The 27,192-nt window shown below is 39.3% G+C and overlaps 2 protein-coding genes across 2 annotated transcripts; one reads left to right on the forward strand and one right to left on the reverse strand.

The window, feature by feature from the left end:
• Positions 1-1,425: 1,425 nt before the first annotated feature.
• Positions 1,426-25,878, forward strand: LOC117296672. The gene is made up of 14 exons (XM_033779702.1): positions 1,426-1,473; positions 2,323-2,484; positions 2,644-2,766; positions 3,785-3,844; positions 5,907-6,065; positions 6,967-7,065; positions 8,106-8,286; positions 9,037-9,221; positions 10,038-10,121; positions 10,601-10,776; positions 11,760-11,820; positions 12,716-12,930; positions 21,472-21,577; positions 25,475-25,878. The coding sequence occupies exons 1-14, from the start codon at positions 1,426-1,428 to the stop codon at positions 25,535-25,537; spliced, it is 1,722 nt and encodes a 573-aa protein (XP_033635593.1). The 3' UTR covers positions 25,538-25,878.
• LOC117296673 (galanin receptor type 1-like) lies at positions 16,050-18,006 on the reverse strand. Its single transcript, XM_033779703.1, has one exon. It carries the CDS (start codon positions 17,598-17,600, stop codon positions 16,578-16,580), a length of 1,023 nt encoding a protein of 340 aa, XP_033635594.1. The 5' UTR covers positions 17,601-18,006; the 3' UTR covers positions 16,050-16,577.
• Positions 25,879-27,192: the final 1,314 nt, after the last annotated feature.

Genomic DNA, 27,192 nt, shown 5'->3' on the forward strand with positions numbered 1-27,192 from the left:
AGTTGAACAAAAATGATGTCTACAATGTAAATTTACAAAAACAATAACTCAATTTGTGCCGTGACCAGGATTCGAACCGAGGTTAATGCGACTTGGGTAATCACGAGATGATCACGGCAAGCTAGTCGACGGTGGGACTGACATTTGTATTATTTTTTGCAGGTTTGTTTTGTTACATTGAATAAAACAAATAATTTGTTTTATGCTACGATTTGTTTTCTTTTGTTTTGGCGCCGCGTCTTGTCTTTGCCAAATAATGTTGCACCTTTTTGTAGCTTTATTGTAAATATACTAACCTCTGAGACCTGGTAATTAAAAAAAAACTTTCATGCATAATACAAGTTCTGTTTTAAAATTCCTATGTCCATCCCCATGTAAAAAAAAATTGCTTAGCATGACATGTATTCCTTTTGATATCAAAACAGGATTTAACACCGACAATTGCAATTTGTTTCATATTGCTTGTATTGTTTTTATTGCAATATTGTTTGCTTAGATTCCCGTGGCATTTTGGTTGGTAGGCTAATCCTGTTTTTACCAAGGAAGACATTTCATGCTAAGCAATTGTTTGTGCTTAGCAGCTCTATGAAGTTGGGCCAAGGTAGATTAAAAAAAATTTTCATGCCTAATACAAGTTCCGTTTTAAAATTCCAATATCCATCCCCATGTCAAAAAACATGTATCCGGAGGTTAGTACATAATAATACCTCGGAGACCAAGGCCCAATTTCATAGAGCTGCTAAGCACAAACATTTGCTAAGCATGACATTTTTGCCTTCATAAAAACAGGTTTTCCAACCAAATTTCCATGTGGTTTTCCGGATAAACCAACAACAGCTGAATACCAGTAACAGGCATTATCCATCAAATGGAAATGTTGTTGGTAATCCTGTTTTTATATCAAGGAAGAAATTTCATGCTAAGCAAATTTTAGTGCTTAGCAGCTCTATGATATTTGGCCCTGATAAGTAAACAAAAAATGCATGCCTATTACAAGTTCTGTTTTAAAATTATATCCGTCACCGTGTGTCCAACAAACACAGGGCCCAATTTCATAGAGCTGCTATAAGCAAAGAATTTTGCTTAGCATGAAATTGCTTCCTTTGAATTAAAATAACAGGATGTTGATGTTTGCTTATCCTAAAGATCACGTGAAAATTTGGTTTGTCATCCTGTTGTTATCAAGGCAAACTTTTCATGCTAAGCACATTTTTTGTGCTTAGCTGCTCTATGAAATTGGGCTCTGCTCAGAGCATGAACCGGGTGTGAAGGTTGCAAGGAATGGCTGTTTATTTAGAACGGCTGTTTAATGTATATAGAATTCGGGTAAATCTAAAATGTCGCGTGGCGATATGGCATCAACGCGCTGTGTGAGTATTACATGCAACAGCCGTATACTTTGCCCAGTTGCTACAAACATTCAAAATGGCCGCTGTCAACAACGGACTGCGGACTAGTCCTGCTTCACGAAAAGTAAGTGATAATACACCTAAAGTTATCATTAAAGTAATATTTTTTAACCTATTGTTAATCAATGCACTGTTCTAAGAATTTTTGGTTTAAAAGTGGTGTATCGGTGTCTAGTTAAGAATAAGAGAGACAAAAGCCGACGGTGTTTGTGAGTGTGGGTCGGGTGCGAGCAGATGTTTCGAATTCGAATGGGGATGTCGATTTACTAGTGAAATGCCAACTTGCTTGCCCAGCCCTAGAGCTAGTGGTTCGTTCCGACTTCTGAAGTGTTGCCATGATTTATTGTATACTAAACAAAGAGAGGGTTTACATTCATTGATTAATTCATTTATTCATTCTGTTTTTAACATGTTTAATTTTATTGTCACTCACACACGCACACACATACAGTGAAATTCTTAGTTTGCCTTGTGAATACAAAACATAAAAAATTAAAATAAAATAAAATAAACACAGTGTATGTTGTGGACTTTCCACTTCTCGCTACACTCCATTCTATAATCCACTGGGCATGAGTGCGCGATGTAAGCCATCCCTAGACCCAGTAACTGGGGCGCTGTATTCCTTTTTTCGAAATGTTGACATTTTCATAACTGGGGCGCTATATTCCTTTTTCAAAATTTTGACATTAGTATCCCTTTTTATGAAATTTTGATATTTTCTGTCATACTAGTATGACAGAAAATGGCAAAATTTCGAAAAAGGAATACAGTAACTGGGTCTAAGCCATCCTCTGGTTTTTCCCCCCAAGTATCAGCAGATTTGAACATACCAATTTCCAGATCCTTGTGGTTTTTCAGTAGGATATATTAACAATTCCCTAATTTTGTATTTTCTAAATTTTGTTTTTAGCTCAATAAAAAGGAAGTAAACGTCAAGTTCCAATCGGTAACAACAGGCTTCACACAACAAGAGAAGGTTGCTAGAGAGAGTTCATTCGACACAACGAGATCGTTGTTCCTACATGCTCCGGGCATCCCAGTGTCAGTCCCAGATGAACTAATCAGGATAAAGGCAAGATTAGAGTTTCCGCTCTTTGCGTTTAAAACACAAAATCGTCTAATGAGGCTAAAAATGCTAACAGCTACGGTGCAGTATCAAGGAATTTAAAACATGGAATATTTGTTTGCATAGATTTATATCGAAATAATAGAGAGTTGTGTTTTTCCACAGATGTCAAATAATGGCAAAAGCAAAAAGAAGAAAAAATCCCAGAAAAGGTCCGAGAAACCAGAGAGTCTTGACCCGTATGAAACGGATGACAAGGAAGCAAGACGACTGAAGGAACTACAGGAGGTACGATTGGTCTTTGAAATGATTTAAAATTAACAGCTCTCTGTAATGTGTGGAAAGGAAAATGTTTGTATCAAGGACAAATTATGTAAAATAAGCAGTGTTGGTCATGGTGGGTGGTGCCGGGAGGGCCTGACCAGAACTAACAAATTTCACCAAGCAATCTTGAGCAAAAGACACTGTGCTGCTCAGCACAGATTTCCCCTGGATTGTACCTCGGTAATAATGGCCCCATATCTAAACATACATAATGTTGTTGTACCGCTCGCTCTTGGTGGACTAAAATGGATTTAGAGCCGACCACTAAAATTGGTCTAGCTATATGTACAACACCGTTAATGCATGATTATTTTGTTGGGATTCAAGCCAGAATATTGGCAATTGTCGCATCGGTAGCGACCTGCGAGCACCATACATTTGCTGAAACACGCAGCCTAGTACAAATTATTCCAGCATGGCATATCTCCTGTGCTGCTGTAAAAATGTGACATCAGTGAGAAAGGTCTATATGGAGACAATTGCTTCCATACCCCTGGTAATTGCCTCGGTGCCCCAGTAGCAAGATAAGTGTACCGGATAGATCGTTCAGACAAAGTACTAAACCTTAAATGGTTTGGGTCCAACTTTAGTAGGCTGTCTGAACATGGCCACTGAGGTGCCCTTTATGAGGGGCAAGCCTCATGAGGGGCAAGCCTCATAAGGGGGCAAGCCTCATAAGGGGGCAAGCCTCATAAGGGGGCAAGCCTCATAAGGGGGCAAGCCTCATGAGGGGCAAGCCTCATGAGGGGCAAGCCTCATGAGGGGCAAGCCTCATGAGGGGCAAGCCTCATGAGGGGCAAGCCTCATGAGGGGCAAGCCTCATGAGGGGCAAGCCTCATGAGGGGCAAGCCTCATAGAGGGCATTGCCTTGCACTGACAAGAACAAAGTGTCGGGCCTACTTGTGCTCTCCTAACTCCCTAATATCTTTAACAATTGAATGTGAACCCTTTTTGCATGCTGCTCATGGACCCTTGCTTGCAGTGTATTCTAGCTGGAAAGAATAACAAGGATATTTATGACAGGTTAAAACCCCTCATGTTGGTAAGAATATCACTCACTCGCTGTTTGACTGTGTATTAACTTTATTTATCTTCAAGCAAACTTGAATTCTCAGTTCAGGGCCTAATTTCATGGCTCTACTTACCACTGAATTCTGCGCTATGCGATCACCATTCTCTACTAAACTGTGCAAGCACCGAATTTCTGTGCTAGCTGCGTACGCGAAGAATGGCAAGTTTGCTTGAAGATAAACTCATAATCACATTGAGGCTCATGGAGTAGTGACAAAAATCATCTGCGCCCCATATCCAAATTGGCCTTCAGCCCCTCTGGACATGGGACCCAGAAGCAAGTTTTTGTCGGTATTCCATTGGCACTAACATGATTTATAACTATGTAGTTACAGTATACGGTCTCATTTTTATTTCTTTTGCTAACAATTTAGTTGAGACTTAATGAGACTTTCTTCACTTAACCTAATCCTGTTAACCCATTTTCATACTATTTTGTTGGTATGTTGACCAAGCATTTAAAAACATTCATGATGAATATTTTTGGTGGCACAACTGTATCCAAATATTTCACACTGTGTATCCCTTCACAACGAATGTAATAACACACTAAAAAAAACAATGGATGATATTGAATGGTCAGACAGTGGATGGGTTGACTGTGATTTTGCTGGCTGGCATGGTGCATTGTCATCCAGGCCTGTAATTACACGCAGGCCATGAAGCACATGGGCTCCAATGCCCCCTGGTCTGGGCCTTGGTGCCCCTACAAAAGTTTCCCATTGATTTTAAGATTTTCCAATGGAATTGCCCTTTGCAAAATGATTATGGCCTTGCCCTTTTCAACATGAAATTCCATTCAAAACCACACTTGATGATATTGAAAGGTCAGTGAAGAGTTGCAATTAATGTACTCATGTATGTGTCCTTATAGGGGCTGTATGATGTCTTGATGGTGTAACAAAAAAATGGAATGGGAGAGTTTTAGGGCCACTTGGTGGCAGCAGACTTACAGGAAGTACATGTACCTGGTGAATCCATTGTGCCTCTGATCATGCTCAGAACCACATGGATAGAACAATGGAAAGTTACAAAACCTGCCGCCACCTACATGTGCATGTAGATTAAGTCAGAACGAGGGACTGTAGTTGACTATTGTCGACCATTGGGCTACTTTGCCTTGTATCAAGAATGTATTAACATGATTAATAGCAATGCATAGGTAACCATGGAACATTGACTAGTGGTTGACAAACCTCCCACATATTGTGATGTTATTTGTGTCGCTAGTTTTAACCATGTGTGTAATTCCTTTGCACTTGCTCTGGTAGATTTGTATTACATAAAAGCACCTTTCATAATCGTTCTTCCCAATTCCAGAAGTCTAGGCCTGATAGAAATACCCAGGTTACCACTCCACTAGGCACACAAAGTTATCCCAGTAACAAGAAGCCATACGCAATAAAATGGCTTCTGGCACAAATAATGTGGCATTACTGTTGCATTTTTGTTGCTAGAGTTACCCCAAATAGATGTTTTTATTTCCATTCCCAGAATCCCTGATGCAGAATTTAACCTTCACGAATGGCAGAAAACCGATCAGACGTTCACACTTAGTTGTCTTGAAACGCATTTTTTCACTTCAATTTCTAACACCCTTTCTCCGTTAACATTTCATTACGTCCTTCTTCCTGTCACACAACGGAAAAAGAACTGTTTTATATTATCATAATTCTCTTGTGTGTTAGCACAAAATTTTGGTCAGAAAACCGATTAAACTTTCAGACTTGGATGTCTTGGATGTCTTGAAGCAGCTGGGGTGTCGTGGCCGAGTGGATAAGAGCACCGAACTCAAGCTCTGGTGCTTCTGTTCAGCAGAGTGTGGGTTGAAATTCCGGTTGTGACACTTGTGTCTCTGATCAAGACACTTAACTATAATTGTTTCTCTCCACCAAGGGGTAAATGGGTACCTTTGAGGGCAGAGATGGTTGTTATTATTATCATTATTTTTCTGTAAGTTTCTTTTCCATCCTTCTTCCTGGCCGCGCCGGAATAAGAATTGTGTAATATTATGATTATTTTTGTGCGTGTAGCGCCACATGAGAGTGATGGACGATTTAACCAAACTACGGAATCATTACTACGTGGAGTACATGAACAAACTGACGGACAAAGTGGAAGAACAGAGACAGGATATCCAGAGGAAGACGGATCAACTCAACCGCAGGATCCAACGGAAAGAGTTACAAGAGGTAGGTTTCACTCTCCGCAATACTAGGCCTGTATATCTGCTGTGTTTTTTCGTCGATCTTCCCTTGACCATAGGATTTTTTTTGTGGGGCAGGAAACTGCCATTAAATAGGCAGGTAAATCTCTAGATTTGTATTATGGATCAGCAGTTTGCATGTTCAAAGTAAGCTCTACTTAAAGGCAGTGGACAGACACTATTGGTAATTACTCAAAATATTTTTTGGCATCAAAACTTACTTGGTAACAAGCAATGGAGAGCTGTTGATGGTATAAAACTTTGTGAGAAACGGCTCCCTCTGAAGTAGCGTAGTTTTCGAGAAAGAAGTAATTTTCCACGAATTAGATTTTGAGATCCTCAGAATTAGATTTTGAGGTCTGAAAATCAAGCATTGGAAAGCACAAGGGTGTTTTTTCTTTCATAGTTATCTCGCAACTTCGACGACCAATTGAGCGCAAATTTCCACAGGTTTGTTATTTTATGCATATGTTGAGATACACCAACGAGAAAACTGGTCTTTGACAATTACAAATAATGTCCAGTGTCTTTAAACAAATTCTGAAAAGAACAAACGTTTATGTTGGCCATCCATCAGAGATGGTTTGTCGTTTACTAGAAATCCTGCCGGTTTAATACAACTTCTTTTAGAATGTAGGACTCAATAGGAATTCATTTTATGATATGAACATTCAATACTCATGGTTTGGACACCAGCGAAACTGTCCAACCAGGCTGTCGGTTACCATGGCCAGCAAATCGGCAGCGACTATCATCATATACAAATCACTGAAAGAGCAGCTGGCGATCACAGTGCATTTTCTAAGGGACAAGCTTGGGGTGACAGTTTGTGGGTTTTTGTTCTGTGGTCCGTTCTCTATCATTTGATTTTGTTTGTTTCTTTTCAGAAAAAAGAGTCCCATAAAGTGAAGAAGAGGCATGAGAAGTCTTCCATAAATCAAGACAACACTTTCTTAGAGAATCTGCCAAAGAGTAAACTGTACCAGGTAATATTTTAGAAGATTTGCAATCGTCCGAGAAAGTAAGGCTGTGTTCGTATTGGTGGCTACTGCTACAGCTAGATTCAGGCATTATCATGTGTTGAAGTATAGGCCGTCCATGTATAGCCATTGGACACTTTGGGGAAAAAAAAATTCACAGAATAAAATTTTTACAAATAACCTACAGGGTTTACAGAAGGTAATGGTGAAAGACTTCTCTTGAAATATTGTTCCATGAAATGCTTTACTTTTTGAGAAAACGTTAAAACAGTTATCAATTCTCGATATCGCGAATTACGGATTTATTTTAAACACACGTCATGACACGGCGAAACGTGCGTAAACAAGGGTGGGTTTTCCCGTTATTTTCTCACGACACCGATGACCGACTGAGCCTAAACTTTCACAGGTTTGTTATTTTATATATAAGTTGTGATACACGAAGTGTGGGCCTTTGGAAAATACTGTTTACCGAAAGTGTTCAATGGCTTTAACAACACCCTTAACAACAATCATAGCAGTAGCTGTAGCCGCCTATTTGGATTCGGCTTTGGTCTTGCTGAGCACCGGCTATTAGTCTCGCAAACAGGAGCTGGGGGTTCTGAAAAGATCAGATGTTGTAAAGTCTAGACGTTTTAATCATTACGCTCTGATCATCTTCAGAAGAAAGCGCATAATGTCGAGGTGCAGGGTATTTTAAAAAAAAATTGCTTTCTGTATTGTGTTCCAGCCATGCGAAGTTTAAATTCCGTCTTGACAATCAGGGCCAAGTTTCATTAAGCACAAAAACTTGGTAAGCATTGACAAATTTTGCTTAGCAGAAATAGGTTACTTGCCAAAATCCCGTACAGTTACCATTGCTGCACCCTTGTTTACTGGTTTCCTCATAAGGTTTGCAAGCTACAGTAAATAAGTTTGTTTATAAGGCATTCTTGGTTTCATTCAATGCCAGAAACACATAATAATAATAATAATAATAAATATTAAAACATTGTTCTAAGAAAGACATTAATAATAATAATCATTCTGTTTGTCCAATATTGTAGATCATTTGTCTTGAAGAGAAACTGTTGAAGGAAGGAAAGCTTAGGACCCTAGAAGACCTGGAAAATTTCTGGAATGACATCAGTAACCCCGACTCTTTCCAATTGATGTTCGGTGGTGGAGAGACCTTAACGACTCTTGGCTACGAGACGCACTTGGGCACACATGAGGACATCCAGTCCGGTAAGAAAATTCCCATTCTCTTGATCAGGGTTGTAGCTTAGACCAATTTTAGTGGCGGGCTTTTAGTCAATTTTGTTTTTCGAAAGTCCACCAAGGGCTAGCTAAAGTCCACCAAGGGCTAGCGGATCAACAAAATTATTCATGTTTAGTTATGCGGCCATGATTGCAGCAAGCTTCAGACATGATGCCAGGTTTCTAAACTGTTCGTGTATGGAGCCATGCAATTAAAGACAATGGACACTATTGGTTATTGTTAAAATCCAGTCTTCTCACTTGGTGTATCTCAACATATGCATGAAATAACAAACCTGTAAAAATTTTAGCTCGATTGGTCGTCAGAGTTGCGAGATAACTATGAAAGAAAAAGACACCATTGTCACACGAAGTTGTATGCTTTCATCAGATGCTTGATTTTGAGACCTCAAATTCTAAAACTTGAGGTCTCGAAATCAAATTCGTGTAAAATTACTTCGTTCTCGAAAACTACGTCACTTCAGAGGGAGCCGTTTCTCACAATGTTTTATACTATCAACCTCTCCCCATTACTCGTTACCAAGTGAGGTTTTATGCTGATAATTATTTTGAGTAATTACCAATAGTGTCCACTGCCTTTAAGTTGAACTGAATTTTGAATGGCAAGTACATGTAGATACATGTACACGCATGGTGTCACCGCAAACCCAATTTTATATATTGATACCTCACCATGCAATGCCTTAAATCCCATATAACTCTTATATTTCTCTACAGAGCCTTCTGTTTGTAACAGCTTAACTTCCTCTATGAGTTCCCTACACCACTACGACCAGGAGGAGAGACCCATGGATTCCTTCACCCGAGGCCTGTCTCAGATCGCTGAGGACAACGAGCCCTCCCGCCCAGGAACCAAGACAGGTGGAAGTCACAGTTGGGCAGTAACGCAGCAATCCAAAAAGGTGTGTGTAGATCATAGTAGTAGTAGCAGTAGGGCCATTGCCCGACACGGGCATTCATCGCCAAATTCCCCTCTTGAAATAGCTGAGTGCTCTCTTTTCAAGCTCCTTCAGCCTCCGTCAATCATTCATGCCTTGGTGCAAGACTGTTCCAAATGCAGGAAAGCGCCCTCTGTTGTCGTTTTTTGTTCTAGCCCTGTGAAAATGCCAGATGGCGACCGATGGTTTTGTAGCTAAGAGATATTTTTTTTTAAACTAAAAAACTAAATTCTTATAAACGAAATGTAGCCTAAAACTTTAAAATTCTTCTTAAGCTTATACTTTATAGTTTTATGCATCTGTTGTGGATTTTAAAATTAATTTGGAGGAGTTGACGGCGAGATGACGGCACCAAGCGAGTTGTTGGATCCTCCCAATAATGTGCGTTGCTGACACCAATCAAATTTTTTTTTGCAAAACCGATCCTCGCATTTCAAACCCATAAAAATTGTTGTTGACATAAAAAAAAGCTGTGAACAGTATACTTTGTTTCAAAGCTTTCTCCAGTCTCCAGTTGATGAGAAACTGGAGACTGGATAAAGCTTTGAAAATCACGCTTAGCAGAAACAGGTTGTTACCTGCCAGATTACCATGGTATGTACATTGCAAGTGACTTTTTCCCCTCTTTTATTTTTTCTGAGCAGGCAATTTGCTAAGCACTATTGGCTGCTTTACAGCTTGATGAAATTGTGCCCTCTTTGGGAAAAGGTTTAATAAAACTCGATAAGTACACAAGGCTGGCTGGTTTACCTATAACTTCATTATTATTTTGTTTTACAGACAGATAAAATGATAAAGAGAGGCAGTAAAGACGTGACAAGTCTTAAGGAGCAGGAGAATGACCCTACAGTCAAACTTGGAAAGGTAAATTTATGTTTACTTCAAATTTAAGTGCACACAGGTCTAAAGGCCCTTCAACATGTGTCCCTCGGACATAGCACCCGTGGCACACACACACAAGACAATTTTTAACAAAGCTATCCTTGTTAAATAGTATCCATTTTAAATTTTTAATTATTACTGTGCCATTGCAATGTGATATAATTATTCTCATGCACAGAATGTGTCACTAGTGAAACTAAGTGTTTAGTGAATAAACAATCCTTACCATCCCCCCCCCCCTGAAAAACAAGAGACGTTGGTTATTTTGTGTTTTTAGAAGTCTTGTGAAATTTGGTTAAATAATCACAAACAAGCAAGGTGACGGACAATTGACACCAACTCCAAGGTTCGTTGTTACTGGTGCTCGTGTGAAAGAGCCTTTTGCTTTTCAACTTTCGAAAACATCTACTCCTTCTACTTTTCCTAAGTCTCACAAAATCTTATTTCCAACGGATTGTTAGGTGGAGTTTCCTGCGTTGTCGTGTTTCACCCTTGACCTGGAACCAGCCAAGGCAGATCCAGCTGTCATCAGGATGCGGGAGGAGTACAGGCAGAAAGCGAGGGTACGAGAGTACGAGAAGAGGAGAATCTTGAAGATGTACGAGACGTCATTGACGCACCAGGCTGCCACGCAACGGTATTAAGATGTTGTTTGTCTGTCAATGGCTTTAAGGCACAGAAGCCTCGGCTGCACATAAACCTAACTGTTGTCCTACTTACTGCTTATATACATTGTATAACTAGCGTGTATTACTGATCAATATAAATCATTGTGAATTATCAAAATTTACTTATCTGAATTTACTATGACAATTTTAATTGTTAAAACTTTGCGCAGCTAAGACAAGTTTCTTGAAATGCAACTGAAAAATATGGCGCAGCTGCGCAACACTTATGTCAAGTATTTTTACGACATTGCCACAGTTAGCACTATGTACGTGAAATTGGCTGCAGGGCCCATCTTCATAAAGCTATTACTAAGCTGAAAATGCAGATTGTATTTAGCAATCGGCTCAGATTTTTTAGAATTCTGCTTAAAGGCAGTGGACACTATTGGTAATTACTCAAAATAATTATTAGCATAAAACCTTACTTGGTAACAAGTAATGGGGAGAGATTGATGGTATAAAACATTGTGGGAAACGGCTCCCTCTGAAGTGCCATAGTTTTTGAGAAAGAAGTAATTGTCCACAAATTTGATTTCGAGACCTCAGATTTAGAATTTGACGTCTCGAAATCAACCATCTAATTGCACACAACTTCGTGTGACAAGGGTGTTTTTTCTTTCATTATTATCTCGCAACTTCGACAACCAATTGAGCTCAAATTTTAACAGGTTGGTTATTTTATGCATATGTTGAGATACACAGAGTGAAAAGACTGGTCTTAGATAATTACCAATAGTGTCCACTGTCTTTAAGCAGAATTTTAGCAATCCGCTTAGCAGATATGTAAGCAGATTTAAAGAATTGTGTTTGCTATCAAAACAGTTGCTGGCAGTTTAAGCATTTTATTTAATCAACCATTATACATAAACTGACAAACCTGTAGAAGTTTGAGATCGATCGACCATCTGGGTCATCTGTGTTCTTAATTTTTTATTTCTTGTTTTTTTTGTAGAATTATTGGCAAGAACTCTGAGTTCACTAATGTGCTCACGGGACCAAGTTTAGCCGATGTGGTTCGTATTTTAACTTTTTTGTTTGTTCACTTACCAAATTAGTATACAACTTATGAATATTTATGAGTGCATTGGACTGAGTGTTTTCTCAAGTTGAATGTTGGAATGTTTATAGAATGGAACATATTTTAAGGAATTTTAATGTTTTATCCATTGCACAAATAAAAAATGTTCTTTAGGGGAAGTAAAACATTTTTTAATAGTGTTCATGGGTGCCTTGCTCAAGGGCACAAGTGAATTTGAACCCACACTGTGTTGCTGACAACACCATAGAGCTTGGGTTCAGTAAAACAGACTGCTCGACCATGACACGCAAACATTCTTGACTACTGAACAGAACTTAAATTACAACAAAACATACAGACAGGGACGGAACGGGACAAATAAACAAAGCAAAGACTACCTAAGTAGCTAGGGTAGAACAAGAAGGCAATCTATAAGAAAATAGATTCATCATTGAGGTAGAAAAACTAGAACCTTTACTGAGGGAATACAGAGTGGGACGAGGTCTTGAAATCTGTTCATATTTTATTAGTCTTTCTTGATTCAGACTGGAATGTTAATGGGCTAATGATCGCAACTCCCGCGGTATTAGCGGACAAAGCAAGCACTACCAATTAGTAGAATAACCGGCAAAAGAAGGTGAATTATGAAACTAGAATATCTAAAAGGAGAAAATAAAATTAGCTGTTGCAAACAACTTACTATCCGAAAGGACCTATGGTATAAATGCAAAGTTAACGACCTGACGTTTTGATCCTAGCTGAGTTTTTTAGCCTTCGAGAAAGACTCTACTAGTGTCGAAACGTCAGGCCATTAACTATTTTTTGCACCCTTACTAAAGCATAACAGAATAAATTTTATCAGTCAATCATTCATTTCTCTCTTCAACCAGACTGGAATGCTATCCTCGTCCAGTGATTGCAATTCCCACTGTATAGCGAATGACCTGACATCGGAAAGGCCACCTCTTGCTCTAACGATGTCTGGAGAGCCTCCAAGTCGGACATACCAGCAACAGTACGACCTTCAAGACGATAATGATGACAGTCGCTCTGTTGGGCGGTCAAGTAGACAGAGTTCTACAAGCTCTAATGTCTCCCAGACAAGGTAAAGTGTTATTTTGTTTTGAAATGTAAAGATCATCTTAAAGCCATTGGACACTTTCGGTAAACAGTATTGTCCAAGGCACACACCTTCTGTATCACAACTTCTATATCAAATAACAAACCTGTGAAAATTTAGGCTCAATCGGTCATCGGAGTGGGGAGAAAATAACGGGAAAACCCACCCTTGTTTCCGCACGTTTCGCAGTGTCATGACATGTGTTTACTATAAATCCGTAATTCTCGTAGTCGAGAATTGATAATTGTTTCAATGTTTTCTCAAAAAGTAAAGCATTTCATGGAACAATATTTCAAGAGAAGTCTTTTTCCTCCCACCTTCTGTAAACCCTGTAAGTTATTTGTAAATTTGTGAACTTTTTTTTGTTCTCTTCCGAAAGTGTATAATGACTTTAAAAGGCAATGGACACCTTTGGTAATCGTCAATGACCAGTTATCTGACTTATTTAACTGATAACCCGTGACTCCTTTCTTCTCTCATTTTGCTCCAGCATGCAAATGATTACACATCTTTGTTCCATTTGTCTCTATTGAAACCCCTAACCCCCTTACTCCTTGGTGCCAACTTAGCTGTAAACAAAATAAAAATTGGAAAATAATATATACACATACTATCAATATTTAGCCGTCGTGATCACATCCATTGGTACAAGGACGGGTCTGGCAATGCATTTCACTTGTCCGTGTGCTCCCCAACCTCCACTTATGTTGTCCATTTAGGCGGACCCGGTGACGTGTTTCCCGGGATACTGTGAGCCAGCACCACTACATGTTCATGTACCCTTTTCTTTGTTCCACGTGTGTCCATTGACGACCGCAATCCATAACTTACACATCGCTTCTGACGGTTGGAGTCCGTTTTGCAATGGACTTTTGTTCCATTCTGCCGGTGGACATAAATATCTGTCCGCGAGTTGCGAAATGAAAACGCCCGCTACCGGGCAGTCTATCGAAGGATATTTGAAAATTCCGACGTGAAGTGGTTAAAAGACTTCAGGCCTAAAGCCATTCCTTAGGCAGCTGAAAGCACACAAATGTGTGAAACAAGGGCGTTTTTCATTTCATTATTCTCTTGCAACTTCGATTGAGCCCAAATTTCCACAGAGTTGATATGTTATGCATTTGTTTGGATACACCAAGTGAGAATATTGGCTTTTTGAAAATTACCAGATGTGTCTAGTGCCTTCAAGCAAGTCATTGTGCCAGACGTTGTTCAAGTCTAACTTGCAAAATGGTTTATTGACTTATCAAAGATAAAGCGATGATGAAATAATAATAATCATGAGGAGGTTGTCAGAGGTCAGAGTGAACCCATAAACGGATAAAATCACACACACACACTGTGTGATATTTCACTTTTGATTTCCTGCAGTTAGCTTTCACTGTATTATATTCCAAACCACACAGAGTTTTGATTTGAGCTCATTCCACTTTCAGTTTTGTCAATTGAATTTTTTTTAAACGGTTCAGGGACAGAAAAATATTGATCTTTTGTGACGGTTTGTCACAGTTGAAACTGTATTTCCAATGTGGAAACAAACAAACAAACACCCCAAAAAAGAAACAAACAAACAAACAAATAGCGCAAAACTCCCAAAAAGATCAGCAAACAAAACCATAGAAAGTTATCAGTAGTAATTTTACATTCAATTTGTATAATTTTTTGTCCTTAAAGATAAAAATTCAAAATTTATATGCTAAACATTTATACAGTTTTAATGATAAAACTATATTTACACATATAATTTTACAGCGAGAAAAACACATATGTTAACTATTTCAGAAAACCGACAAAACTAAATAAAGGCCTTAAAACCTTAATATCATTCAGGTGTAACATGTAGTCAACAAAGAAATTTACATGTAGTTGTTACATAATTTATTCACAGACTTTCTTCCCCTCAACTCTCTCTTGTTTGTTCCTTGCCATCAAGAGGTTATTGATCATGTTTATAATCAGATAGTGTTTCAATTCTGGGTCATCAAATGTAAATGCTTTGCACAAAGCTATTAACCTTCAATGTATTTCCTTTAATATCTGGCCACTGGCCATTGTGAAAACAACAAGATAAATACAAGGGCATAATTGCGACTAGTGTAAAATTTGCAACTATTGATTGCTTAGTTGTGTGGCGTTTACTGTTTTTCAACTACTAAAAAAATAGCCGTGACTACCTGCTTGGTGCAATTGTGTCGCTCACAACTATTCGCGACAACCAGACTTCAGTGACACAATCCTCCAATCCTTTCAGCGTGAATTTAACTATTATTGCGCCTCTGACTAACATTTGCTGCAATGCATTTTTTTAATTAAAAAATTATTCACAGCTAGTGTTGAGGTCGCGACTATTTGAGGTACGACTTGTTGATAAAGTAAATTTCACTAGTCACCCAGCCGTCGATTTCACAAAGAGTTAGGACTCGTCTTATCTCGAGTTAGGACTCGTCTTATCTCGAGTTAGGACGAGTAACTTGTCCTAACTTAGGATTAATCTTAAGGTCTGCATGCTACAGTGCTGGGTTGGGACTCGTCCTAAGCCCTAAGATTAGTCTTAAGTTAGGAAGAGTTTTGTGAAATCGACGGCTGGCCTACTGATAATGCAACTTCTGACTTCATCAATTGCTTAAAGTTCTTATAAACTGACAGGTTTAAAAGACCAGTATTCTCATTGGGTGGTCCCAACTTATAGGGATGCATAAAAAAACAACTCTGAGAAAAATTGAGCTCAATTAGCCTATAGTCATCATTGGAAAGTGAGTGAAACAACTAGACAAAAACATTATGATATGAGAAATCATTGAAATCATAAAATTGAATTTTGTTAACAATTTCTTGGTGACCGAGCTTGAACTATCACAGTTTTTCTTTTAAATACACATTTTGGTTCACATAAGTTGTGGATATAACTTTCTTTGACATGTTTAAAATGTTTTCACGTTATTTAATTACTTTTTTTTTTTCAACTTCTGATTAAAATATAAGTAATATAATACAGTTTATCATACACCCATAATTATATTTATTTAAAGACATCTTTAGACATTTTATAGACCGTATTGAATAACCCCTTTCTTGTTATGAAAGTCGCCATCTTGTAGGGCAAACCGTATGCGCGTCCAAATGCGTACATCAATGAAGCTCGCATTACGCAGCATTCCTGGTTTGATTTCTATGGCACATGCATGCACACACCCCTTGCACACACGCACAGATGCCATGTTGCAGGGCAGATATTTGAACAGTGACGTCATATTCAATACGGTCTACAGAGAAAGTGTAAAACTTCTCAAACAATCAGTGTAGTATATTGCCTGCCAGAAAGGCCCAGGAATGTACTAAGGTCACTTGTTACAAGGTGTACACAATTGACCAATCCACTCCCATTGCGTATTGACCAATCACAACTCATTGCGCCACCAAAAGTCTGACAAAATAAAGTCAGACATGCATTCGTGTATGCTTGGCGCGCGCGGTAGAGTTGTGGAGAATGGCATGGAGAGGCTCAGGTGTTCTTGCTCACACGTGTGCCGTGGGTGGAGCCTGCTGGATCGGTCTATTGTACAATGATTGGTTTTACAAAGTATCAGTTTGGACGATATTTCTTGGTATTACTGGACACACGGAGTGACTGATCAGACAGAAACCTCCGGAGACTGATGTGACGTCGTTGGTGTCGTTGGTGTCATTTCCGTACGTCTGAGACACGGCAACGCCTGCCTTAGCCCCTCCTGGAACCTCCGATACTTAAACGTATAGATGATCGGATTGGCGCACATGTTGAAGAAGGCCAGGCAGACAGAGACGTTATAGAGTGTCTCATTAATGTGGGTGGTACCGCTGACGTTGAAGTAGAAGTAACACACCTCGTTCAGCGCCCAACACACGCCAAACACTAAGCTGACTAGAAGCAGTGTCTTGATGATGTTACGCCGGGTGCGCTCGTTGTTTTTCTCCATCAGCTGTTCATGGTTTGTTTTGTTTCTTGAGTTCCCGGATGGAATATGGCAGATGAGTTCATCCCGCAGCGTCTTGTAAATCCGGGCGTATGCGATAATCATGAAAGTCAGCGGGAAGAGATAGGTGACAGTGAGGATGAATATCGCGTAGACGATTTGAGCGCCCCGGCTTGAGAACTCGTTCACCACACAACGACCGTCCTGGACGATGTGCATTGCAGCGTAGTACGACTGGTAGGTGTAGCCCACGACCCATGGGAGGCAGGCCAGCAGGAGAGACTTTGGCCACTCGAGTATCGAACAGCTCCTGTACTTGAAGGGGTAGACGATGGCGAAGTAGCGTTCACAGGTTAAGCAGACCAGGTTGAGGGATGACGTGATGATGGTGGCCCAGAAGAGATACTTGGAGTTCCAGACCGAACAGAGGAATCGTGCTGCTACCGGGGAGGAGGCGGGGAGGTCCGGCTCTGGAGTCAGGAAACACAAGATCAGGAGGATGGAGGTTACCAAGTCAATGATGGATTGGTTGACGATTAAGATGTTTACGTTACCCTTGCGCAATTTTACCATGTGCGTCAGGACGTAGATCACCAAGCCATTACCGATAATGCCCAGGCTGGCGATGACGCCATACGCGATCTTGAGACCCAGCGAGAGATTCGTTAAGTGCCACTCAGCCATTGGATCCTGGTCACCCATTGTTCTTCTTTAAATACCTTGAAGTTTACAGATCCAGTGCCGGCTTTAGTTTACTGCTTCAGGAGTGACATGCGACGTCTGTTTTCAAAACCAGAGATTTACCATTGCTTCTCTGCTTGGTTGTTCACTTTGCAGGAGCTACCAATGTTCTGTCTACTATGTACTTCAGGGAAGGCTTGTTGTGGATACCTGTGCTCACACTTCACAGTCTTGAAATACCACAGTACAGCAAACCTTACCTGTAATCCGAACGACTGTTGAAATCAACACTGTTGTGTGTCACAGTTGACTTGGAAGGCAGTCTAGTGTCAGTTGCATGTGTGTCTGATTTAGAATCTGTAACAAAATAAACTGTGTTTGCAAAACTAACCACAGGGCATTCCTGTCAGGTATGCTTGGTACGTGCCTTCTTGTACACTTTATGGATACTACTTCCTGCTCAGATTTGTGTATATGAAATAAACTTAAAGATTGCGTAAACACAGAAATGACTAATAATGTGAAAACCCAGTAGCACTGCTTCAGGAAACAGTTTAGTCTTTTTTTTTGGCCAGATTAAAGAAGTCATTAAAGAATGGGTAAACACAAAAGTGAATAATGATGTAAAAAAAAAGCTTTGGCACAAGTATTGCTTCAGGAAATAGATTAGTTGTTTATGGCCAGATTAAAGACATCATATAAGAATTAGTAATTGTAATTTGTGTGGCTAGAGTTTAATGGAATGTTGTTACAGTGAAATATTTTGAAGAAAGGCAGAGCTAACAACTGTCCCTGATTCTGCCAGAAAGTTACTTAAGAAACAAGCTAATCTTTCCACTTTCTGATGAACAAAATTGCCCTGATAATAGAAACTCTCTAAAGACCGAGCTAGTCTCGCTAGTATTAAATCTTTAAGAACCAGATATTTGATTCTTTAATGTTACAGGCTGTGTATAAGCTCACAAATTCAAAGGGAAACCACACAATACTAGGATAGTTGTGCTGAATCATTTTATTCTACTTTTAAAGGCAGTGGACAGTTGGTGTATCTCAACATATGCATAAAATAACAAACCTGTGAAAATTTGAGCTCAATCGGTCATCGAACTTGCGAGATAATAATGAAAGAAAAAAAACACCCTTGTCACACGAAGTTGCATGCGTTTAGATGGTTGATTTCGAGACCTCAAGCTCTCAATCTGTGGTCTCGAAATCAAATTTGTGGAAAATTACTTCTTTCTCGAAAACTAAGGCACTTCAGAGGGAGCCGTTTCTCACATTGTTTATACCATCAACCTCTCCCCATTACTCATTACCAAGTAAGGTTTCGTGCTAATAATTATTTTGAGTAATTACCAATAGTGTCCACTGCCTTTAAAATATCTCCATACAATTTTTACTCCCTAAAATGGCCGGCTGTGTTAGTTCGCAGAGTATTTATGTACATGTATGTACACCGATGTGTGTTAGCACTGTATACTTTCCCGTATCTGTGAACAAAAAACAGGCAAATTACTTGGCTGGGATTTGAATTCCACGTCTTTGCCATTCTAGAGCAGTGTTTTACTAAACAGACCATGGAGATTGCCCGACAGCTAGAGGTAGTTGGAATCCTATATTTTAACAGCGGGTACCACAATGATTTAGTTGTCATTTTTGTTTTATTTATTTATTCTTTTTGGGGTGAGGGGCGTTCAGTTTCCTGACTGTAACCACAATTCACAGATGAATAGTCCCAACTAATGTGGACAGACCAGACTCTTTGGAACTTCCAGCCTTACTGAAGTTATACTTTGTCCAATCGTTATGAAAAATTTGGGTACACTTTCCGTGTTAGAGTCAAGAGAGTGCCATGAGCAAAGTTCATGGTCGAAACCGATGGTTTGAGTCCACGGAAGGAAATGCACGTATTTCCTGGGCCAAGTTACTGTTGTCTAAATATTGACTCGGTAGAGGAATATTCCAGAACTGTACATTTATTTAGAAGTACAGCTTTAGGGTGTAACAGTAAAACCCAAAAGAACGATCAAATTACTCATTGCGGTTAGGTGCAATGAGGCGGGTCCATTTGCTCTAACGTTAGGTGCCCACTGAAGTAGTTTACCGTCAGTATGGAGGCGGTGGATTGTTTGTGCGTGGGGCTTTTGGGGTGTGCACCTCCTTCTATATCTTTTATATAGAGGAACATTCCAGAACTGCATATTTAAGTAGAGTTATACATATGTGCATATGGTATTAGTAGGGTGTAACAGTAGAAGCAAATGAAGGAACAAATTAATTATAATAATAATAATATTATTAATAATAAGTCTTATATGTAGCGCACATATCTTCCAAACGAGGTACTCAAGGCGCTGAGTATATACAAACTTTCAGAGAGATAGGTTATTGCAGTGATGAATTCTGAGACCCAATTATGTAGGACCTTATAAGGGTTTACAAGTTGCTACGGCGCATACAGCAGCCACAGCCAGGAACACCGGGGCAAACCCCTTCTCTTTGTGTGCACTGGGTTCTTTTACATGAGTTACACAACACATGGGACCAACGGCTTTACGTCCCATCCGAAGGACGAAGCAATGGTTAAGTGTCTTGCTTAAGGACACAAGTGTCACGGCTGGGGATTCAAACCCACATTCTGCTGATCAGAAACACCAGAGTTTGCATCCGGTACTCTTAGAGGAACACGTTGCCTTGGATCGGTCGAGTTGGTCTTTGAAAAGCGTTTGTAACTGTCTGTTTTGAAATGCATATGGTTCGAAAGATGATTTAAAAGTAGAATACAATGATCCACACACATTTGCCTCGAAATTGAGTGGTTTTCCTTTTACTTTGCAAGCTAACACGGTCGGCCATTTATGGAAGTAAAAAATTTGACTCCCATAAATGGCCGACCGTGTTAGTCGATGAGGTAAAAGGAAAACCACGCAATTTCGAGTGATACTTGTGAGGATCATTATATTCTACTTTAAAAATTTCTTTCTAATCATATGCATTTTATAACAAGCAGTTACAAACGCTTTGCAAAGACAAACTCGACCGATCCAAGGCAATGTGTTCCTTTAATCGCTCAGCCATGATACTTCCATTACTCATTGCTGTTAGGTGCAATGAGGCGCATTCATAGAGTCAATAGCTTTGGGATTGTTAATCAACCACTAAAAAAGTTTACTTTCAAATAAGGAGGTGTTAGATTGTTTTTGTAGTGGGTTTTGGGGCGTGCATATACTTGTCGACAAGTTGTTAATGTTCTGTCGCGGTGAGATAGTCAAGTTGTAACGGTGCTCTCGCGAGATCACTGCTCACGCGCGAACTGCTGGTTGCCGACTTTCACTCGCCGTTAAATGGAACCGTAGTCGTGAGAGCGGTAGTCTCGTGGGACCAGCAGTCTGGTCTCGCAAGCGGCGGGAACCGCGGGGGGATTGGGAATAGAGTTGAAACGCTATCACAGCGACAGACATTTAAAGTCTAGGGCGTGCGCCTCCTCTAGGCTCCCCAGCGACAGGCCTGCATTTGGAACTCTACTTCTCAATGGCCCAATTTCATCGAGCTGCTTCCATTTGGCAGAACAGTGCCAGTGTACTTCTTTCTTATACCAACCTCCTATCCATCCTGCTAACCCCACCTACACCTGTAATAAACGAAAACAAAACAAGGCAAAAATATGTAATACACAAACATCAAACCACATTAAGATCCCTAAACAGTCACAATGCATGTAAGGGATAAATAAACAAAACTAGGGGAATTTGTGAAACAAAAGCTGAAGCTTATTATGTCATTCATTAAATAAAGCAAACAAATGGCATGGTAAACATACACTTCATACAACAGAAACTTTATTATAATAATTTTATATTATAATGTCTCATCTTCTCTCCCTTTCTATCAGATTGAGAGATGGACTGGCGCCCTCTATGCCGGTTGGAAAGTATCTCCGTCCAGAAAGGCCTTCTCCGTTAACATTAGAGACAATTCTGCCAGAGTGCAAGATCAAGGTGAGTCAAACTTGGCAGTCAGGGTTAGACTTGTGGACAAGTCGTTAATGGTCTGCCGCGGCGAGATAGTCAAGTGTGGCGGTGCTCTCGCTAGATCACTGTTACCGCGCAAACTGATATTGTGCGAGCTGCTGGTTGCCGACTTTTACTCCTCATTATGGGACCATAGTAGTGGGGCCAGCAGTCTCGCGAGAGTACTGCAGGAATCTCGGGGAGATTCGGAATAGAGTCTGAACGCTATCACCGCGACAGACATTTAGCGACTTGTTCACAAGTCCACAGTCAGATTGGTGTACGGGTATCTTGCCTTGCCTTCATCCTCTAGGACCCTGGTTTGAATACCACCAGGGCACTGTGTGGATTGGGGTTTCAGTCCCTACTTGACTGCGCGGGTTTTCCCTGGAATAATTTTCTGGGGTTTTCTTCCCGCATCTAAAACTTAAATTTCTTCATAGTTAAAGAGCAGGACAGTTCTTTTTAGAACTGAGAAGTCTCCCGAACCCTCGAACATCTACTCCGCGGTAGTAGAATAAAGCAAGACAGTTCTCTAAGAACAAACTCTACCTGGCAAGTAGACACACACCTGGTGTTACCGCAAACTTTAATATTAAAAGCGTTGAGAATATAAATCAACCCATCAGGGAATTGTTTTTCCTTTATAATCTTGGTCCTTTTGGTTGGTTAGTTGTTTGCAACAGCTAATTCTTTTTTTCTAGAGAATATATATTCAAATAAACGATGAGTCAAATTCATGGAAAGAGAAAAATTCACCCAGAAAATATCAATGAAGAGAGTTGAGATTGAAGTGTCAAGAACAGGATTTGAACCCACGCTCTGCTGATCAGAAACACCAGTGTTTGAGTATGGTGTGCTTGACTGCTCGACCATGACACACACATAAACTGGTGTGCAACTACGGGTACACCCCACTTACTTAACTCCCATATAATATAGCATACAATGCAAAATTGTAAATATTAAAAAATACACAGAAAATACTTTGTCCCGTACCTGGGCCCAATTTCATAGAGCTGCTAAGTACACATGCTTAGCGTGAAATTTTTGCCTTGATAAAAACAGGATTACCAACCAAAATTCCACGTGATTTTCAGGATAAGCTACACAACAGGCAGTATGCAACAAATGGAAATTTGGTTGGCAATGCTGTTTTTATCAAGGAAGAAATTTCATGCTAAGCAAATTTGTGTGCTTAGCAGCTAGCTCCATGAAATGACCTTGCATGTCACGGTTTCAGAGAGCATTTTGAAAAGAAAAAAAAAATCCAGAATGTTGCTGATGTATCTGCTTGGATGTTACAAACTATTTTCCCACGGCAGCCTTGACTTCATGTCATGGTATTATTATAATGTTGGAAACGACCTTGCATGTCACGGTTTCAGAGAGCATTTTGAAAAGAAAAAAAAAATCCAGAATGTTGCTGATGTATCTGCTTGGATGTTACAAACTATTTTCCCACGGCAGCCTTGACTTCATGTCATGGATTATTATAATGTTGGAAACGAAAACCTCATTGTCATTTCCTGACATGATAAACAATAACAAAAAATACCCAGAAAATAACCAAATGCCTTTTTATTGCCCTCAGTTATCCGGGATGTAGTTCTGGAGAAGAATAACTACCAATTCCAGAACTGACTCCGCGGCAGTACAGTTAATTACGATCCTATAAGCTAAAGTAGTAGTCCAGTCTAATTTCTATACCATCCGCCCTGGTAATAGTTAATAAACAGGACAGTTCTTTTCAGAACTGAGAAGTCTCCCGACCCTCCGATTATCTACTCCACGGCAGTAGAATAAAGCAAGACAGTTCCCTAAGAACAACTCTACCTGGCAAGTAGATACACACATGGTGTTACCGCAAACCAAATATATATTGATACCTCACCATGCAATGCCTCAAATCCTATATAAGAATAACTAAACAAATCAGTTACTGTAGCTCGGATTTGTCCCTTAGCAATTTTGTTTATGGACACTCTACTGCTTCTGCGGTTTACCAAGCACGCGACAGTATTCAGGGCCAAGGGTAGAATACACATGTTCCTGGGTTTGAATCCCACCCGAGTGATTTGTCTGTGGATTGTGTTCACAGAACTCGGGGAAAGTACTGAGTATACAGAGCTTAAAGACACTGGACATTATTGGTAATTGTCTAAGACCAGTCTTCTCACTTGGTGTATCTCAACATATGCATAAAATAACAAACCTGTGAAAATTTGAGCTCGATTGGTCGTCGGAGTTGCGAGATAACTATGAAAGAAAAAACATCCTTATCACACGAAGTTGTGTGTTTTCAGATGCTTGATTTCGAAACCTCAAAGTCTAAATCTGAGGTCTCAAAAATTACTTCCTTCTTGAAAACTACGTAACTTCAGGGGGAGCCGTTTCTCACAATGTTTTATACTATCAACCTCTCCCCATTACTCGTTAAGGTTATATGCTAATAATTGTTTTGAGTAATTACCAATAATGTCCACTGCCTTTAATACATTAGTGTAATGGTTATAAAAAAAATTAGTATTTGTTGTTGTTGATATAATTTGTTTTATATATTGTTTTCAATTTATTGTTTTTTGTTTTGTTAGGACCAGTTAAGAGGAGAGCCTCTAGACAGGAACTATATATCTTTTAGACAATCTTTCAGGCTCCAGCTGGTTCCCTTTCTTCCTCTGTATTTGAAATTGCTCTGGTTGTATCTTGTCTTGTTTTTACCAGTGTGCAATTGTTCCTTTTTTATCTGCTGGAGAAATAAATATCCGGAAAGAATCCCGGTCGTGACACTTGTGTCATTGAGCAAGATACTTTACTATAATTGCTTCTCTTCAACCTGGGGATTAAATGGGTACCTGCGAGGGTAGATGTTGATATTGTGAAGGAAAAGCCTTTGGAGCGATATAAACTGTTGCCCAGGTTGTATACTCCCAAGGGAGCTGAGAAACATTAAAAAAGGGATGTTATTGGCCCTATGACCAGGGCACTAATGTAAAGCACATTGATACGGTTATTGTGAAATGCGCTATATAAGAATTGGTTATTATCATTGGCTATTAAATATAACTATGCTTTCATTATTACTCTAATCAGGTGACACTCGTAAATGCATTTCATTATTTTTTGTTTGACTGAATGGTCGGTTCGCTGAAATGCAAAAGTGAAGCATTTTTTTATTGTTTTATTTATTTTATTTTTTATTTGCACACATTTATTTTTATTGCTGCCCTACATTCGTTTGCATATTTTTTACAAAGTGTGTTTCAAATGATGAGTAGTTTACAGTTATACATAGTAACTTAGGATATGAAAACAAATGAAAGTGTGTTTCAAATGATGAGTAGTTTACAGTAATACATAGTAACTTAGGATATGAAAACAAATGAAAGTGTGTTTCAAATGATGAGTAGTTTACAGTAATACATAGTAACTTAGGATATGAAAACAAATGAAAGTGTGTTTCAAATGATGAGTAGTTCACAGTAATACATAGTAACTTAGGATATGAAAACAAATGAAAGTGTGTTTCAAATGATGAGTAGTTTACAGTAATACATAGTAACTTAGGATATGAAAACAAATGAAAGTTCACAATGATTTAAATAGTTATATATATTAGGAAGCTTAAAGTAGGACAACTTGTTCACACAGTATTATCTGTTACAACAACTGAGACAATCTGTTTGCTTTGCAAATCTTTTTGCTTTGCAAATCTTTTTGCTTTGCAAATCTTTTTGCTTTGCCTATGAACTCACCATGCACATTGCCACAATCTGGCCTGTCATTCTTTGAACCATGATTTGACAAATACAAAGTGTTGTTTTCAGCATGATCTCATGTTTTTCCCGGAGGTAACCCTTTATGTTTCTTTACTTGGTTTTGCAGGAAGCTAAAGGGCTGAGTACGCTTTGGACCAACTACGGAAAGTTTCTGCCGAGTGTAAATTGATCCAACAGTGAACCTGTAACATGGTCAGTAAACCGTCCATCCATCACACAAAAAAAAACAAAAAAAAACACATTTTTTTATGGTTTTTGTATACTGCTCACACAAAGTTAGGAAACTCTTTTTAACCAAGTATGTCTTTATTATTTATTACTCTCTTTGTATGTTATATTCCCTCATTGTCATTCATGTAGCCAAATTCAGCAACATGTAGTCATTGCAAATTTGGTATCATTTAAAAGAGGAACACTTCAGCTTTGCTTTGATAATATAAGAGAGTAATAAATAACAAAGATATACTTGGTTAAAGCAATTGGACACTTTCGGAACAGAAACAAATTAAAAGTTCACAGATTTACAAATAACTTACAGAGTTTACAGAAGGTAGTGGTGAAAGAATTCTCTTGAAATATTGTGATACACGAAGTGTGGTCCTTGGACAATAGTGTTTACCGAAACGGTCCAATGGCTTTAAAAGAGGAACACTTCAGCTTTGCATTGATAATATAACATATACAAAGAGAGTAATTAATAATCAAGATATACTTGGTTAAAAATAAGTTTCCTAACCTTTTGTTAGCAGTTTATATCACTGGTCTTGAAACAAAAGATGCCTCATAAGTGAACTAAATCACTGTATCCTAGCCCTGTGAGGAAACCTTTAAATATGAGTGCTTACTAAGTGAACCAGAAACTGGATCTCGGTAATTTTTCTCAACACTCTAATTAGAGCCAAACGAGAAGAGAAGATGATGAAGAAAGTACAATTTTAGATGTGGGAGGAAAACCCCAGAACGTTATTTCAGGGAAAACCCACGCAGTCAAGTAGGGACTGAAAACCCAATCCACATAGTGCCCCTGGTGGGATTTGAGCTGTGGTCCCAGAGGTGCAAGGCTAGGCAAGACACCACTACACCAACCTGACCGCCCTGGAGTGAACCCCTTTTCTTCCAAGATAAAGAGTTCTGGGTTCTTTTAAAAGGCACTACCAATCTTAAAACATGGGACCTTTTGCTCTGTTCAAGCCCTTATTAAAAAACAATTTTGTTTGTATTAAGACAGTTGCGAAACCCTTTAACCGCTCGGCCTTGACATGTTGTAGTCAATTCTGGGAAACTGACTTAATCAGACTTGGGCGTTTCAAAACGTTCCAGTGTTTTAAAAGATCTTTAAATTTTTGTTCATATTCAACAGAAAATGAAACCTTTCGAATTATGTCATTCTTTCTTCAATTATATCTCACATCTTGTCATTTCCTGGACGAGAAAAGTACATAACTTATTTTCCCTGGAAGGTCAAACTTTATACAATTCCAATCATTTAGTTTTAGTCTAACACACCCTGCAAACAACCTGTGAGTCACATTTTAGAGAAAACAATGATTGTTTTCTCTCCATATTTTGTTTGTATAGGACAATTGCAAAAGCGGGGGTGGGGGGGGGGGGGGCTTCAACCCCCCTCCCCTTGCTCCGTTCAAGCCCTTAACAAAAAACAATTTTGTTTGTATTAAGACAGTTGCGAAACCGCCCCCTGCCCTGTTCAAACCCTTGCGCGCACCCTTTGCCCCACCTGTACACCAGGTGGGGCTCGCTCACTCTACCTCCCGAAATGAGGTTATTAGATGTGATGAATGGTTCGCTACACAGTGGTGTGATTTC

The sequence above is a fragment of the Asterias rubens genome, chromosome 11 (genome assembly GCF_902459465.1).
Source record: "Asterias rubens chromosome 11, eAstRub1.3, whole genome shotgun sequence".
In the NCBI taxonomy this organism is placed as follows: Eukaryota; Metazoa; Echinodermata; class Asteroidea; order Forcipulatida; family Asteriidae; genus Asterias; species Asterias rubens.